The following is a 17,742-nucleotide window of genomic DNA, read 5'->3' as shown; positions in this document are numbered from 1 at the left end:
ACGCTGTCCCGTCACCCCCGCCTCACGGGCTGGATTTCAATCACATGATATCCTGGCTTCTATCTATTTCTTGGTGTCCCCAACACACTGGAAGCTTCTAGAAGGGAAGCATTACGTTGCTGTTGGTAATGAACACCCGTTGTTCCCACCTGCCCACCAACCTTCCACCTGTTCTCTGGTTAAGAGTATCCTGATTTTCCTGGGGAACTCTCAGTCCGTGTGGATTGTTAGGATGAACCCAAACCCCGAGATTTAGGGTGGTAACTGATCGAGGCCTGGGCCCTTAGCACCATCTGTTCCCTGGCCTCGGCGACCGGCTCAGAGATGGGCACATGATTCAAGCGAGGGAGCGGAGGTGTCCACTGGTTCTAGCCTCAGGAACATGTAGATCCAGGGGCTTGAGAATTCATTCACTTGCGTGTCCATCCGATAAGACGGCTCAATAAAGTTCCACTCTAATCCTGATTCCTTACTCCAGCACCTGGGAAGGAGCTGCGACCGTTCCACTCAGGTTGCTAACAGGAAGGGATGTAACCCCGGGAATTTTCGGTGGGTCTACCAGCACGCTGAGGGGAGCAGCTTGCTGAGCCTAGAAACCGTCCAGCTAAAAACAGAGACTGTAAGAGACGGCTGGGTCCTCATCCTGCCATTCTCTAAACCCTGGAGTATCTCAGAGCTTGGTCTCACACTGCGTCTCTCCTCCACGTATCCTCATTTCTCGGTGATCTCATCTAACATCATCAAGACCTTAAGTATCATCTAGATTCATGATTCCCACACTGAAGCTCCAGCCAGTCCCTCACTGCAAAGTTCCAGACTTTACACCCAGCTGCCCACCTGACCCATCCCTGCTTAGATCTCCAGTGGACTTTTTCACACACAACCTCCATGAGATCCAGCTCTGGCTCCCGGCCGGAGCCGGATGCCCCCGGCTCCATCTCCTTTCTCAATTCCCTTAACTCCTTCTATCATATAACGTATCAAGTTCATCAGCAAACGTCACCAGCTCTTTCTTCACACCATGTCTATTATCTGACCAGGTTTCACCATCTCCTCTGCTCCCATCTGGGCTCAAGCCACCACCAGCCCTTGCCTCAATTATTCCAGGAGACTCTCAACTGGTCTCCTCACCTATGTCCTTGCACCCAGCAGTTACTCTTCAACCCAGCAGCTGTGTGATCCTTGGAAACTTAAAGCAGATCATGTTCCTTCTCTGTTCAAACTTTTCCAGAGACTCCCTTTCTCTTCAGAGAAAAGCCTAAATCTGGGGCCCCCGGTGGCTCAATAGGTTGAGCATGTGACTCTTGATTGCTGCTCAGGTCATGATCTCAGGATCGTGAGACTGAGCCACATGTCAGGCTCTTTGCTGGGCATGGATCCTGCTTAGGATTCTCTCTCCCCCTTCCTCTCCCTCTGCCCCTCTCCCCTAAAAAAAAAAAAAGGCAAAAATTTATAATGGCCTCCAGGACCCTACAGGATCTGGCTACCTGCCACCTTTCTGCCCATCACTGACCTACAGAAAACTCTTCCCTTCGCTCAACCTGTTTTGGCTCTGAACACACCAGAGCTGGCCCGTGGCCTGCACTTCCACTGTCCTCACCAGGAGCGTTCTCCCCTCAGACCTCCCATGGCTCCCTTATTCTCTCTCTCTTTTTTTTTTTTTTAAAGATTTTATTTATTTATTCATGACAGACATAGAGAGAGAGGCAGAGACACAGGCAGAGGGAGAAGCAGGTTCCATGCAGGAAGCTCGATGCGGGACTCGATGCTGGGGCTCCAGGATCATGCCCTGGGCCAAAGGCAGGCACTAAACCCCCAAGCCACCCAGGGATCCCATCTCCTCAAGTCTCTGCCCACGTGCAACCTCCTCAACACAGTCTCTGAACACCTTTTAAATTAGCAGCCTCCCACCTGCCCCCTTCCCCAATGCTCTACATCCCCTGGCTCTGCTTTACTTTTTTTTAAATAGCATGATATATACTTATGCCTTTTTTGATTTATTTCATTTTTTACCTTATGCCTCCTACTGCATGTAAGTTCCTTAAGAAAAAGCACTTAGTCAAGCTTATACACTGCTTTATCTCCACTGCCTAACAAAATGTCTGGTAAACAGAAGGCACTCAATAAATATTTTTGAATGAAGACATAAATGATTTGTTAGTGTCCTAGAATTTGGCTTTTCTGAAGGTGGAAGTCCTCGATTTTTTAGTTCTATGATTCGGTACATGTATCCTCCTGAACTTGGTTGGTTTGGGATCTGACATGTAAGCCAACGTCCTACTATACTGTTTTCCATGTCACTTCCATAACATAGTAGGTGGTCAAATAGGTGAAAAAGATAAAGGGGGGTTAGGAGTAGGGGACAGAGAGGAAGGAGGAGAAAAGGGGGGAGGGATGTGGGGGTGGAAGAGGAAGACAGCAGGGGAAACAGAAGTACAAAGGAAGAATCACCCCCTGGTGCGGCTTCCACAGAAGCCATCAGCAGACGCCTGGGTGCCACCCCCACTCACCGATGGCCAGTGTCATCACCCGGAGGTGGCTGCGTACCAATTTCACCACCTCGCTTTTCTGCAGGGGGGTGGCTCGGCAGCAGATCACAGCTTGACAGCAGGCAGTCAGCTCCAGGAACGGCCCCTGCAGACTCTCCTGCAGGGCAAACTCCAGGGTCTTCCCGGTGATGATGAGCCCAGCCCGCAGCCCGGAGCCCTGTGTGGCTGGAGACTGGGGTAAACCCTCGCTTACGGATGTTCGCGCGTTGGAGGCTGGATTCTTCTCCCGAAGTTCTTTCAAAATTGTGCTCATCAGCATCTCACAGGCGTCCTTGAAACAAGAGGCAAAGACAGTTAGCCTTAGACTCCCCTTGGTGGCCACATCCAGCTAAATTTACAATTGTCATTCTTTAGCGATGGCCCTCCCTAGGCAACCCCAGGTAGTGAATAAGCGGTTGCCTGGGAAGATCTGCTCTTTTGCAGAGATTTCTGTGTGTGTGTGGAGCCCGGCTAATAGGATAGAAGACATCTTACCCCCGGTTCTACAACTAAAAATAGCTTAGAATTTCTTTATTTGGACAATTCACCTTCTCAAACAGGGACTTTCAAGAGTCCTTTGGTCTCTTTCTACTATTTACTATCTGCTTGACTTTAGGCAAATTATGTAACGTCTCTGAATGAGCCTCAACTTTCTCACGTGAAACATGCAAATGTCTACATGTCATTGTGAAGAACGAGTGAGGTTAACATGTGCAAAGCTCCTCGTGTTAGGCATGGCACAGGATTTAAAGCAATAGTTACTATTTTTATCTTCTTTTGGATTCAACATTCATTCATTCACTAAGTATGTACTAGGAAACCACTTGATGCTAGAAAACATCCCAGACATGCACAGAGAGAAAAATTTGAGTCATGTGACGTGACTCCACCTGAAGCCAAATGAGGTGACGCTCTGTCTTCTAATGCCAGCTCCCATACTATCAATAAGCGTCCTTTTCACTGTTTGGTGACACGTGTTCTGTATGTTTCTGCTTTTTGTTGATTTCACTGCTTAAAATGGCCTCCAAGCATAGTGCTGACGTGCTGTCTAGTGGTCCCATGTACAAGACAGTTGTGATGTGCCTTACAGAGAAAACTGGTGTGTTAGATGAGCTTCCTGCAGGCATGCGTTAGAGTGCTGCTGGCCACGGACTCACTGTCAATGAATCAACTATACAAATAGAAGTTGTTTTCAAACAGTAAGACACATGGAACAAGGTTGAATATTAACTGGTTGACAAAAATGTTGTGACCAAAGGCTTGTGGGAGCCTAGCCCTCTATTTCCCCTGGGGGTAATGGCTCAGTATTCACTAACTCAGTGTTTGCGGCAACTTTACAGAACTTCACTCCATGACTAACAAGAGTAACTATAGAAAAATACACATTACGTACTACATCATATAATACGAAACCCACACGTACTACATCATATAATACAAAACCCACAATCAGCTGGGGCTACCTAGACGAATCACAACCCTTAGGAGTTTTAGGTTATAAATATGAGGATAATTTCATCTGATCTGTCTACTTGTTATAACTGTCTAGTAAGATCTCATATGAGAAAGTCTTTTATAGACTACAGATTCTAATGAACGTGAAAATAAAGAGCCATTATCTCAGGAGAAAATTTTAAATGAAATCATAAAAATGAAACCTAAAAAGTTACATGATGGATCCTGAAAGAGCTTTATGAATCACAAAGCAGTAAATAATCTAAGATATGATTGTATTAACCCTCTGCCCCCCCCCAAAAAAAACCCCAAGACTTTTATGAGAATGGACACCATGTAAAATTTATAAATGGACACATTTGGGATCCCTGGGTGGCGCAGTGGGTTGGCGCCTGCCTTTGGCCCAGGGCGCGATCCTGGAGACCCGGGATCGAATCCCACATCGGGCTCCCAGTGCATGGAGCCTGCTTCTCCCTCTGCCTATGTCTCTGCCTATGTCTCTGCCTCTCTCTCTCTCTCTCTCTGTATGACTATCATAAATAAATAAAAATTAAAAAAAAATAAATGGACACATTTACTATAATCCAACTCGCAAATTTAGGAACAAGGAGTTGATGGAAATTCATAAAGTGAGGTACTATACTTACTACACTACAGAAATGACCAGATATCTTACTGGTTTCCAGGTGGCCCAAGGAGAATGTCACAGAAGCCGTTTCTTCACTAACTGACAAACCAGCTTCATGATCTTTCTTTCTTTTTTTTAACTCTCAGCATTTCCTGATGGAGTGGAGTGATACGGAGGGAGGGAAAAGGAAGGAAGGAAGGAAGGAAGGAAGGAAGGAAGGAAGGAAGGAAGGTGAAGGGGAAGGGGAAGGGAAGGGAAGGGAAGAGAAGACAAGACAAGACAAGACAAAACAGAAGAGAAGAGAAGAGAAGACAGAAGAGAAGAGAAAGAAAAAGAAAATAATATAGTGACTGAGCTCCTGCTATGTGCCTGGAATTTTATATGATTAGACTTGAGTCACCATAAAACTAAATTACATTCACTGTGTTCTGTTTAGTTATCTGGAAAATTCACATAGGTGGAATAGCTTTGATAGTAAAAAAAAATAAATAAATAAAAGAAATTATTTTTTTGCACTTAGAACAGTCTACGCTGGATACTCCATAAAGACTTCTTGAATTGGTAGTTTTATATGCCTTTAACTATAAATTGTATATTTACAAATAAGTTCTACAATCCTAATGATCTTACTGCTCACCAAAATGCCAAAATCAAAGGTCAAGAACTGATTTTTCTCTTTTAACGTTCATTGAGCCCCTTCTGTCTGCCAGTCACTATATGTTTCACTTATAGTCTATATCTTCTCATTTCATGCCCACAACAACCTTATGAAATAGGTATAACGCTTGCATCACAGGTTCAGAAAAAGGCCCAAAAAAAACCTCTCCAGGGTCACGTACCTGATACACAGCAGGTCAAGCACATGAACCGGGGCCTTCCCAACCTTAGGGCACATTCATTTTCATCACCAAAATGACTAATGACAATTTCTTGTGCTCAGCTCCTGCTGGTACTGGGAGCTGCCTGGTGGTTGTGGTTATGGGTCTCCGGGCCACAGCCAACTGCCAAGGAGAACTCATTCTGTGTTGAATAAGGAAAACTCTCTTTCCTTAAAATGCACAGTCCGGTTAGGTATTGCCAAGATACTTGGCCATAAAAACAGGGCTAACCATACATGGCAGCCTGTGACAGAGCCCCAAGATGTGCTCCAGGTGAGAAGCTCCAGAGGATTTCTGAGAGCCAGGTTTGATGTCATGGATTAAGTCTGACTACTGAGGAAGGAGGGAGGAAGTAGTTTTCCAAGCTAATTAAACAACATGCATAAATCTCAGAGAAAATTCCCATACTGGAAGATTAAAAAAAAAAAAAGCCTGTTTAATTGATTAGTATGTTTCTGTTACAGATTAATGGAAGTGAGGCAGGGATAATTGTTAAAAAAAAAAAAAAAAAAAAGCTAGATCCAAACCTCTTAAATTCCTTCTTAAGGAAAAAATAATATTCCTTTCCCTTAAAACAGTTCTTCAAACTTGATGTTCCCAACAGCACTACCTATGAATTACCACTAGAGGGCATAATTATCCTGAGTCTATTTTTGTCATTAACCATAAAAATATTAGTGCATGCACCTGATGCTGATAGACCATTACTTCCCCCCAACTTGAAATAGAGGTTTATTCCTGTCCCAGAACTTGGTCAATTTTGTCACTATGGGCTAAATCTGGTCAAATCGTTGGAGCTCCAATGTGGAGGGGGTGGGGAAAGCAAGTAAAAAATAAAAAGGCATCTTTCTTTAGCAAGGATTCCTTTGAATCATGTTTAACCACAAAGCCTTTAGAAGAACTACAGTACCTTCCCAAGCACAAATGAGGCTGCTGGAGAGAAGACATAATCATCAAGGAGCTAATGGTTATTAGTTTGTTTTTTTTTTTTCCTCCTTGACATTTATTGAATCACAAATGCTCCCCTGGCTCTGAAGAAGCAAAAAGGCTGATCCAATCTCATTATACGTACTTTACTTTGGGTATTGAGGATAAAGAGCTTGTCATCTGGCTCCAGTAGTTTGCACGCATAAGCTATGTTGACAGCCGTCTCCTGCTTGTCCCCCGTCAGCATCCAGATCTTGATGCCGGCTCTTTGAAGGGCTTCTATGGACTCAGGGACTCCCTCCTGCAGACGGTCTTCAATGCCAGTAGCACCTGAAAAATAGCCAGAGTGCAGCAGGGCTTGTGAGAAACCAAGCCAGCAGGAGCCCACCCAGGCTACGGTTGAACTCTGTTAGTCAACCCAATCCTGCGCTACAAACGGCTTCCAGTAGCTTCCAGGGATGCAGAGGAAGTGTGAAGACCTAAACCAAAATCATAAACAGAGTAGTATTTTGGGAAGGAATCCTGAGGAATCAATGAGCTTATTAAACTTACTTGTTCTCCTTTTTGGCTAACTTTCTTCTCTATAAACTGAGGGGAGCTTGTTTCAATTACTCATGTAACTTTGTTCTAGAATTTTACGATTCTGTGATACTCCCAAGGGTAAGGGCAGGCTTTTAAAGCATGCCCTTGCCAATAAGTCGCTTCTATTATGAAAGAGCATGGAAAATAGAGATTACAAGTCCACAATTCCCTTTCTCAAACCAACTGGGGCCAGATAAGTTTCAGAATTCAAAAGTTTTTCAGATTTTATTTATTTTTTATTTATTTTATTTATTTATTCATGAGACACACACAGAGAGAGAGAGGCAGAGACACAGGCAGAGGGAGAAGCAGGCTCCATGCAGGGAGCCCGAGGTGAGACTCAATCCTGGGACTCCGGGATTATGCCCTGGGCCGAAGGCAGGTGCTAAACCGCTAAGTCACCCAGGGATCCCCAAAAGTTTTTCAGATTTTAGAAAAGTAACAAAGTGCATCTAGGTTTTGAAATATCTGCCAATGAAGCATATTAATCTTTGTGTCACAAAACTTACAAATGTTCATACTAATTAGGATGATAAAGACTTATAATAATCTTATCAAACCAGGCCTGGGGGAAAATAAAAAACAACCCAGGCCTGAATTTGCAGCCAGACGAATTGGCATTAAACCCACACAGCATTTTTGAGTTTGGCATTTCAGATGAGGAAATGTGGACCCATACATACTACAGACACTGTCAGAGAAATGACACAGGACAGGCATCATCACTGTACGGGCTCCATAGTAAGTGAGATCATCGTTTTTTTTCTCTGAACCAGAGAATGGAGCTCAGAGACTGGTCTCTTGGTATGTTAGCGCTTCGATCAGAGTCTAGATCTCCAGACTCTGAGACTATGGTGCTCAATCCTGGCTGCCTCTTAGAATTCCTTAGGGAGTTTTATTTATTTATTTATTTTTCCTTAGGGAGTTTTAAATAGTCAAATGCCCCGGCCACATGTCAGACCAACTGAATTAGAATCCCTGAGAATTGGATGCAGGCACCAGTATTTTTTTAAAGTGCTCCAGATGATTTCAGGATGCAGCTCAGTCTGAGACAAGAGGCGTCAGCTGTGCAAACCTTTGGCTGCAATCAGGAAGGAAGAGACGAGACACAAATTTCACTGGTCCAGTTGTAGGTACAGAATAAAAGATGCGGGCCCCAGAACCAGGTAGGTCTGAGTTTCCTTCTCGCTCTGCCAGCTAGAAGCATGACTTGGAACAAGTCAATGAACTACTCTGTGCTCCAAGTCTGCTCTAAATAAGATAGAGATTTGTTGCACAGGTTCGAAAAGACAACACATATTAAGTACCTTATCCAACGCCTGGCAAGAAATTTTAGCTGGATATCCTCTTGAATCAGGATATTTACCTGACTTGCAAGGTCAAATGTGTTAAGTCATATTTGAGTTAACATATCATTAAGTCTATGTTAAGTCATAAGGTTTTATATGATCTCCTTAAGGATGACCACCCTGATCCCATCATAAATGAAGTCTAGTTCGCTGCAGTGGAAAAAACAGAATGAAAAGAACTAGAAACTGGGTCGAGATCAGACTGGACAGGGCAGAGAGAACTGTGTGCTCTATTAGCTTAAAGTGGGGGGGGGGGAAAACCCCCTGCTGGTGAGTAACTTACTTAGAGAGATCCAGTGTTTTCTAAATTTCTCTACGCAGCCAATACAACATGGTCTACCTACCAAGTAAAGTCAGCTTGTTCTCCAACCTCACGGCAGATTCAAGTAGTAGTTCTTCCCTGTGGTCAATGCTGGTTTCAGCTAAAAAATGGTTCCTCAGCCACTCTTCATATTCGGTATCACTCATGACCTACCGGAGGGAGAAAAGAACTATGAGAAAGGCCGTAACATCTTTCAGGATCCAGCCAGGGAGGATCACTAGCAAAATACCAAGCCAGGTAACCTCAGGTCCATTCCTCATGCCACCTGGTCACAAGCTTCCCAAATTCTGTGATCACACTGATGAATGGATGGACCTGATAGCTCAGTATCTCTTGGAAATTCTAGGCATCCTGTAGGATGAAAGTGGGTTAATCTATTTAATTAAACCAGGGAGTATGTAGTTGGAAGAGCTCTCTGCTTGGTAGTTAAATCTAGAAAGATCCCAATGGTGCGATTGAGAAAATGGCATCAGAATTGCTCCGCTGGAGGTATTACGTAGCCAGCAGCACCGCGGATATCTTTTCATGATTAGTTTATGGTTCTCTGTTCTCTGAGTTATCTGCAAAGGTGAAAAGAGAGAGGGAGCCATACAAGTGGAGCCAGGAAGTACTCTTCCAAAAGAAATTAAATGGAATTCCTGGAGAAGGAACCGAGGATGTATTTTCCTTTTTCTTTAAGTTGCCACAGACAGAGAAATCTACATTTCAATTCTTATAAAGCAACATGAAATAGAGGCAGTGGGGCAATTTATCCACTTATTCTGACCCACAAGACTATCGGACTTGGGAAAAATCTGACATCTATTGGGCGGCATTTTTTATCAGGGGCAAGATCACTCCACTTGAAAAGACAAAACTCTCTCCTTTTGCTTTGATCCTGCAACTCTCCATTCTTCGCTCTCCTCCGTGTGAGGCAGAGTTCTGATTCTCTATACAGCTGGCTGAGCTAAGTGTTGACTAAGAGCCTGCAACGGATCCCAGTTTCCCTAACGCAACTGGCAAGAGCTAGAATTTGGGCTTATCAATGACGGAAGCCTTGCATAGCCTCACTGCAGCTGAGAAGCCTGACCTGATCAATACCTAAGCCCCATCCTATTGGCATGAAAAAAATTGCCCAATTCACTCGGAAAGGGCTTCACGTCTGTTTCTCCCATGTCCCCAAGGAAGGTTCTGGCAATATCACCCCTCAATTTCTTGGAGCTCTATTTTCTTTCTTACTACTTAATTTTTTTATAGAAAGAATACACTACATATCTCAGGATTATTCTCAATAACAGAATAATCAGTACTGACATAACATTTGGTAAAATTTCTTGGATTTACAGATAGACTTAAAAACATGTAAGGAAAAGGTATTGAGAACTTACAGGGGAAAATTAAGGTCACTCTCTGGTTTCTTTCTTTCCAAAGAACATTTAATGCTATAAGACAAAGGAATGGTATTTACAAAGTACTCAGGGAAAAGAAAGTAGGTCCAGGGATTTTTTAGTTCCAGCCAAATCACAATTAACTTACAAAAGCACTCACAGAGACAACTGAAACATGTGAGAACTCAGAGAACAGAACTTTCAGATATGCTTCTGGCAAAGTACTGAGAACATGAACTCCAACCAATTAAAATATGTATGGACGAGAGAAGCTGTGAGTGGAGAGCCCACAATCCAAGGGCTTCCACAACGGTGTGGACGAGGGTTCAATCTGTGCTTGAACTCATTAAGTGAGGCTTACACGGGCAAGAGAATAAAGAGGATGGGCCTAGCTCAGAGCCTCACCTTCTTTGCTATACATAAAGTGCGTAGGCCCCGCCTGGCATAGTCATCCAAGTGTTTCTGGGTTTTCTCCCTTATTATCATCTGTTGTTTCTCCCGACTTGCTCCATCTGAAATAATTAACAAAGCAAGTATTCCCACCGGTCTTCCCAGTTACAACATGTTTTTACTAACAGTGATACAGTTTACCCCATAACAAACAAAAGACCTTGTGGTTTTGAATCTCAGACGTATATTTATACATTTATACGTATATATTATACATACAAAAGTACCAAAAACTTAATATAAATGCCATTCCCACACCATCAATAATGACAGTAACAATAACAATAATAACGCCAGCTGCCATTCACCGAACACTTGCCATTTGGGAGGCACTGGGTCAAGACTCTACACATACTGTGTACAGTATGCCACTAAACCTCTAAGGGATCTATAAAAAAGGTACGATGATCCCCATTTGTTGAACACTTATGCACAGGATAGGTAGGTACCTTTACCAAGACACAGCCAATGACAGGGGCCAGATCCACGCCAAAACCTACACACTTTCTCACCAAACCCTAGGCAGCTCCCCCTACTCCCGGTCTTTCTCAAACCATCCAGAGTGGCCTCTGAATCTCGGAGCCCTGCCTCTACCAGCCCGGCCCCAGCACGAACTCACCTGGGGAAGCCACGGAGAGCAGCTCCATGATGACCGAGTCAGCACCCTTGGTGTACACCACGACTTGGTTGGAAAGGGGGTGCCGAACTACAACAGACATTCTTTTCCTTACGGAGTCGAAGGGCAGGATGTGTAGGAGTTGAAATGTTAATGGTCCCAGAGCAGCAAAGTCCACCACGAGCTGCTCTGGCGACCGGGACTGCAAGGTGCACCGGTAGGCCCTGGCGGCGTAGACCAGGGCGGCTTCATCGGGGCTCTCTGCCTCGTAGCACAGGGGGGCGGCCGAGGGCTGTCCGGGGCGGGGCCCCACCTGGCCCCCCGTCAGGCCAGGATCACCATTCGGTCTCGCAACTTCTGTGGGGCAAGGAGAGGTCCCCGAGGAGCCCTGGGGGCTCTCGCTTGTGGGGGAGGCCTCTTCCTCCACTGGGGAAGCCAGTTTCATTCGACTGAAGAGGGAGAGTCTGCTCACGAAGGCATTTGGGACCCCAGAAGTGGGCTCTTTCCCACTGGCAAGCGATGGCGAACTTGACCTTCGGACAGACAGCCTCTGGAAGAGGTTTTTAATCTCTTCCAACGACTTGATAGGCATCCCACTCAGTGAGGAGAGTCCAATCTAGGAAAGATAATTTGGGAGGGTCTCAATAAACCAGTCACAAGCAGTCTATAGCAACGTTGAAGTCAAACCAGGAAAAAAATTAGGTAAGAAGAGTTATTACTACTCCTTAAATAGTTACAGCCTGCTTTGCACTTAAAACAGCCTCCAGAAAACATTAAGAAAAATTAAAATGGCCATAATGAAAAATACATGCTGACGTTGATGGTGCTATGAATTTCTACAACTCTTCAGAAAGAGATCTGACAAATGATAGCAGAAGACTTAAAATGCTAATATTGCTAGCAATGGGCATACTATAGCAATGTTTCCTAATGGATGATGTAAAATATAGGCAACCCGTAATCTCTATTATGTACACCCTAGCAATAGCAATTTAAAAATTATAAGCAAATTAAGTATTTGAAAATAGCAAAACGGAAATATCTTCTTGAAATGTTACACAATATTTTTTAAATATTTTATAAAGCCTAGGGGGTGAAATTGGAAAAGCTATAAAAATATAAAAATTGTGCGAACAAACACAAATTTTATTGTGTGAACAATATAAGAAACAAACGAGTAATAATATACAATTAAAACACTGGAAGAAAGTCAAAAAATTAGCAAAATGGAATTTTTTTCCTCTTTTACTTCCCAGGTTCTATAAAAGGTTGTTACTATGACTTTTTCTGTTGTTTTAAAAAGGCCAGTAAAAGTCACTCACAGAAGTTACCAGCAGAAATTATCAGCTTATCAGCAGAAATTCACCATGAACGTGAGTTTCAATTACAGAATTTTTTGTAATTTGTAGCCTGATTTTTTTTCTAGCTCTTAACTTTTAACAATGATTAAATGTAGAATTTAGGATTAATTATCAAGGCCAATTAATTAGATCCTAAAACTTTCTCATTCGGAAATGCCCAAGATATTAAGTTTTTTCCTAAAAATTACTAATCTTCTGACAATTGGAAACACACGTTGGTCAATTTTCACACTTATCAGCAACTTAGAAATGAAGAGAGGGTCTCAATAAACCAGTCACAAGCAGTCTATAACAACGTTGAAGTCAAACCAGGAAAAAAACTAGGTAAGAGAAGACCTATTACTACTCCTTAAATAGCTAGCAGCCTGCTTTGCACTTAAAACGGCCTCCAGAAAACATTAACAAAAATTAAAATGGCCATAATGAAAAATACATGCTAACGTTGATGGCGCTATGAGGTTTCCTACTCCTTGTGGATTCTGATTAGGTCCTTACCCACTGTCCCTTTATCACCACCTCAAAATATCATGCAGATTAAGCTATGATACCTTTACAGACTTCCTTTCTATTTTTTTTAAATTTTTATTTATTTGTGATAGTCACACAGAGAGAGAGAGAATGAGGCAGAGACACAGGCAGAGGGAGAAGCAGGCTCCATGCACCGGGAGCCCGACGTGGGATTCGATCCCGGGTCTCCAGGATCGCGCCCTGGGCCAAAGGCAGGTGCCAAACCGCTGCGCCACCCAGGGGATCCCAGACTTCCTTTCAAACCACAGCATATTATATTCTTTGGGGATAAAGCAACAATATTTTTCAAACAACAACAATAACAACAAATGAAGAGGTCCTGACTTTAGAAACAGATGTATGAGAAAAATTGTTACACGAGGAGAAAAAAAGAACTTTCAGTGATTTATTCTCTAATTACATAACCACTTTCCAAAAAAGAACAACTCCCTAGTTGAAAGCCTTATAAAAACTGTTTTTTGATCAAATAAAAGCTTAACTGGAAACAAGTTATTTTTACATTAAAGTTGACCACCTCTGAAGTTGCCAAAAGAAAATGATCTGATGGAAAATTAAAATTTAATTGGGTTGTGCTGTAAATTGAGCTTTAAGTGGATATTTGCAGAAGAGAACGTCATACACGAGGAAGATACCACAGCATGTGGTGAATCACCGGTCTTTAAAACAAGTTTTTCTTTTTAATTGGAAATGAATTTTTCCACAAATTCTAAACTACAAATAGACTTCTTAAATCTAGCTTTCGTGGGAACTGTGGAGTCTTGGTCCATTATAAATGTATTGGATTTTAAATTGAGTTAGAACTAACCCAACTGGTACATGGAAATGGTACATTATCATTAAACATGGTAATGAATCCAATACTTTCTATTTTGCTTGGTACAGTGCAGATGACGTGGGAGGTCTCAGAGGCCTCAAGGAAGCTTCAGTTAATAAGGAAACTATGCAAAATGAACCGAGCCACATTCTCATCAGCTATCCTCCTAGAGGCAAAACAGTAGAAGGGCACTGAGCCACCCGTGATGGGTTCAAGTCTCACTTGCCTCACAAATTGGCCCTGTGACCCCAGGAAAATTACTGAACCTTAATTATAAAATGGGGAATAGTGGAGTAGTATTACCTAATTTATGGGGGTTGCTGGGAGGATTACACACGTTACTATCAGTAAGTCACTTAGAATATCATCCGTGCAGAGCACAGATTAAGTGACACACGTTAGCTGCTACTGTTATTATCATTAATAGCAGTATTAACTATTATCTACATAACAAGGCCAGTGTAAGTGCATTCGACCCCAAAGTCCTCTTCTGGAGAATAGCCCTCCTTTGCATTAGAGACCTTACCTTTTGTCGTGGTTGGTTAGGAGCAGAAACCACTACTGTGTTGCAAATTGCCAATGCAATAAAGAAGTCCACGATGTACAAAATCTCCAGTGGTGGATTTGGGACAGGCTCCTCCAGGGGGGTAAAAAGCTGAGGTGTAATCTGACTAAACTTGTCCAAAAGCCTGGTGTCTGGTACCACATCTGTTTCCTGAAAACCCAAGAAGACGGAAGTGCTATTACAGTTCAGTATCTAAAAACAAGAGCTTTAAATTTACATGATAACATGAGAATTTATGAACTGTGAGATAGTTAACTTTCTTCTTCTTCTTTAAGATTTTATTTATTGGACAAGTGAGTGAATGTGCACGTGCACAAGCAGGGGGGTTGGCAGAGGGAGAGGGAGAAGTAGACTTCCAGTTGAGCAGGGAGCCTGATGTGGGGCTGGATCCGAGGACCCCAGGATCATGACCCCAGCCAAAGGCAGACGCTTAACCAACTGAGCCACCCAAGTGCCCTCCAAACTTTAATCTTCTAAAAAAGATTCAATATATATGGTGCCATGGGAAATGAGAATAGGAAAATAAGAGACCAAAAAAAAAAAAAAAAGGAAAATTCATTCAGGGCAGCCCAGGTGGCTCAGCGGCTTAGCACTGCCTTCAGCCCAGGGTGTGGTCCTGGGGGCCCGGGATTGAGTCCCACGTTGGGCTCCCTGCATGGGGCCTGCTTCTCCCTCTGCTTGTGTCTCTGCCTCTCTCTCTCTCTCAGGAATAAATAAATTAAATCTTAAAAAAAAAAAAAGGAAAATTCAGAATGCCTAATACGGATGGAGAGTACCTTGACTATTAACGTAAACTCAGCAAGAGACAGGAACAACACCTCCCACCAAAATCTAGTTGACTGTTTTCTTATTTTGAAACACACAGTTGCCAGAGCATCTGACAGCAACTGATGATTCCTCCAACAACCGAGGAGTAGCAACTCTTCTGTAAAGTCAGGACATTATTCATACCAGTTATTTTAACAAAATATCTTATGATTCAAATCACTGCTATTAATAAAAACAAAGGCAAAACAAACAAAACCCACCTCTTTCAAATAAACATTAGTATGAGCAGGTGAACATATTTAAAGAGCATTACCTAGTGATATACTAAAGACATTAGTGAGGGTTCCTCCAAGAGATTTCTGATCATCAAATAGATTTGGCCACTGTGCCCTGTGCCCTCCTCTTAAAGATCCTTGGTACAAATTAGCTCTCAGCAGTTACACTATTGAAATATATATATATATATATCCATTTCGTTTAACACAGTGCTTCTCACGCTTACTGTTTTAACAAAAGAATGTTGTAGTAGAAATCTGTTTATAATCCAGTAACATGTGGACAACTGCTTCAGAAATTCTGCAGAGAAGTCAAAAGAGGGACTGACCATCTGCTACAAATCAAGTTTTCGCACAAGCGCCCCTGAATTGTAGAGGAGTCAGGGATGTGGTTGGTTGGCAAAGCATACTGACTGCAGGAAAGCCAGGAGAGGTGATTTAGAGACAGGGGTAAAATATGGAGATGTGAGATGCATGATATTAGACTCAAAAGTGTCTTATATTTTACAATGGCTTGTATTTTATGCTTAGGCATTTGGTGAGAACTAGCATAGGCCTAAGAAGAAAAAAACACAGGCTGAAAATTACATGGGCTTGGGTTCAGGTCTAGGCCCACTGCACGCTAGCTGGTGCTTCAGGCAGCTTGCTTAACCCTCCAAGCTTCATTTTCCTCTTCTGAGTAATAGTAAAAACAACACCTCCGTCAGAAGGCGGCTGTATAAAGTGAATGAGATAATGATGTGATACCAGCACAACAGGAACTTTCAGGCAGGTTACCAGGCTCATGATGGGTCCAAAACATCTGCTGTCACAAAGTATTCTTAAAAATATATACATATATATATTTTTTTTATTTTATTGGGGGGGAAGGAAGGTGAGAGAGAGATGGAGGAGAGAGAGAAGTGGGGAGAGAGAGAGAGGGTGAGAGCACAAGCATGAGTGGGGAAGGGCAGAGGCAAAGAGAGGAGCGGGCTCCAGCTGAGCAGGGACTCGATCCCAGGACCCTGAGATCATGACCAGAGCCAAAGGCAGATATTTAAGCGACCGAGCCACTCAGGCATCCCTGTCATGAAGCATTCTTAAATTATTTCTATTTAAATACATCCATATCCACTGTGACTTGGCTAAATTTGAATCTGACTGCGGTTCGGTGGAAGTCATAGGCACTAATAACTGATGGGTGTTCACTAATGATGAGTCAGCCACGTTTCCTCATGAATCCCACATACACACTAACACTGAGCCGGTGCCTGGGCCCTCAGTTCCTCAGAGAATAATCCTTCCCTCTACGACCTTCTTGCCAAAGTGAATAGAAGAGAAGGGTAAAGTCGGAGAGACTTCTTGCTCACATAGGGTTTAGTCGGCCAAGGGATGCTGGGGAAACCAGTTACAGGATATCTATCAAGGTCTCTGATCACACTGTGATCTACTGCTTGTGAGATTCCATGGGTTGGAAAATATTTCCAGAGACATCGGTCTCAGCATGCTAATACACAGTAAGCCCAAAACCAAAGAAAACAAAAACCCCAGACAAACCAACAAAAACACCAACCATATAACCCACACTTATTTCAGAATGGAAATCAAAAAAGGTTTCAATTAAACAGGTTTCTTCATTGCAGCTCTTCTCAGGGAGTTTCATGGCTTTGGGATTCTTCAAGAAGAGGCTGGTACGCGCAGGCTTCTCAAATTACATTTTTTAGAGATGTCTGTTCTGTGGAACACATTTGGGACTGTGTTCAGACCTTCTAAGTTTATGGTGGTTTCATTGCATAAATCTCTGCACTGACTGATAACTGGCTCCAGGACATAGGGAGTCTACTGCATTCCAAAATCAATCTAAGGCAAATGAAAGGTTTCCACCTTTCGCCTTTGTGGTAAACACCAGTGACATAAGTCAGTCTCACAAATTAAGTATAAATATTTTTTAAAATCCTTGTATGATAAATCTATTTTATTTAGAGGTAGAAGTCTTTTTTTTAAGATTTTATTTATTCATACATATAGCACCCACAGAGAAAAGCAGAGACACAGGCAGAGGGAGAAGCAGGCCAGGGAGCCTGATGTGGAACTCGATCCCAGGACCCTGGGATCACGACTAGAGCCAAAGGCGGACGTTCAACCACTGAGCCACCCGGGTGTCCCCCAAAGAAAAGGTTTCTATTTCAAAGAGGTAAAATGAAGCCAGGCCTTGGGGGCCTCAAATCCCAAGAGGTTGGCATATTTTTCCAGCAGCCTGCCAAGGATCCTCGCTCCCCGGCTCTCAACTTGCAAAGTGCTATCTTATAATCTTCCATTTCCAGGTATAACAGGTCTCAGGGTGCTCTCA

At 43.0% G+C, this 17,742-nt stretch overlaps 1 protein-coding gene across 7 annotated transcripts in view; it reads right to left on the bottom strand.

Moving 5' to 3' along the window:
- The window catches only part of ATP10D (ATPase phospholipid transporting 10D (putative)), a 99,135-nt gene that overhangs the window by 19,812 nt on the left and 61,581 nt on the right, over positions 1-17,742 (bottom strand). For all 7 annotated transcript variants that reach the window (XM_038556023.1, XM_038556019.1, XM_038556024.1 and 4 more), the window contains 6 exons: positions 14,332-14,520; positions 11,106-11,718; positions 10,442-10,548; positions 8,692-8,818; positions 6,562-6,746; positions 2,511-2,820 (listed from right to left, as the gene is read on the bottom strand). In XM_038556023.1, the coding sequence (XP_038411951.1) occupies positions 2,511-2,820; positions 6,562-6,746; positions 8,692-8,818; positions 10,442-10,548; positions 11,106-11,718; positions 14,332-14,520 (1,531 nt within the window). The remainder of the gene's footprint in view (positions 1-2,510; positions 2,821-6,561; positions 6,747-8,691; positions 8,819-10,441; positions 10,549-11,105; positions 11,719-14,331; positions 14,521-17,742) is intronic.

The sequence above is a fragment of the Canis lupus genome, chromosome 13 (genome assembly GCF_011100685.1).
Source record: "Canis lupus familiaris isolate Mischka breed German Shepherd chromosome 13, alternate assembly UU_Cfam_GSD_1.0, whole genome shotgun sequence".
NCBI lineage: Eukaryota > Metazoa > Chordata > Mammalia > Carnivora > Canidae > Canis > Canis lupus.
The sequence above is the reverse complement of the archived record's forward strand: the minus strand, read 5'-3'. Positions and strand labels throughout refer to the sequence as shown.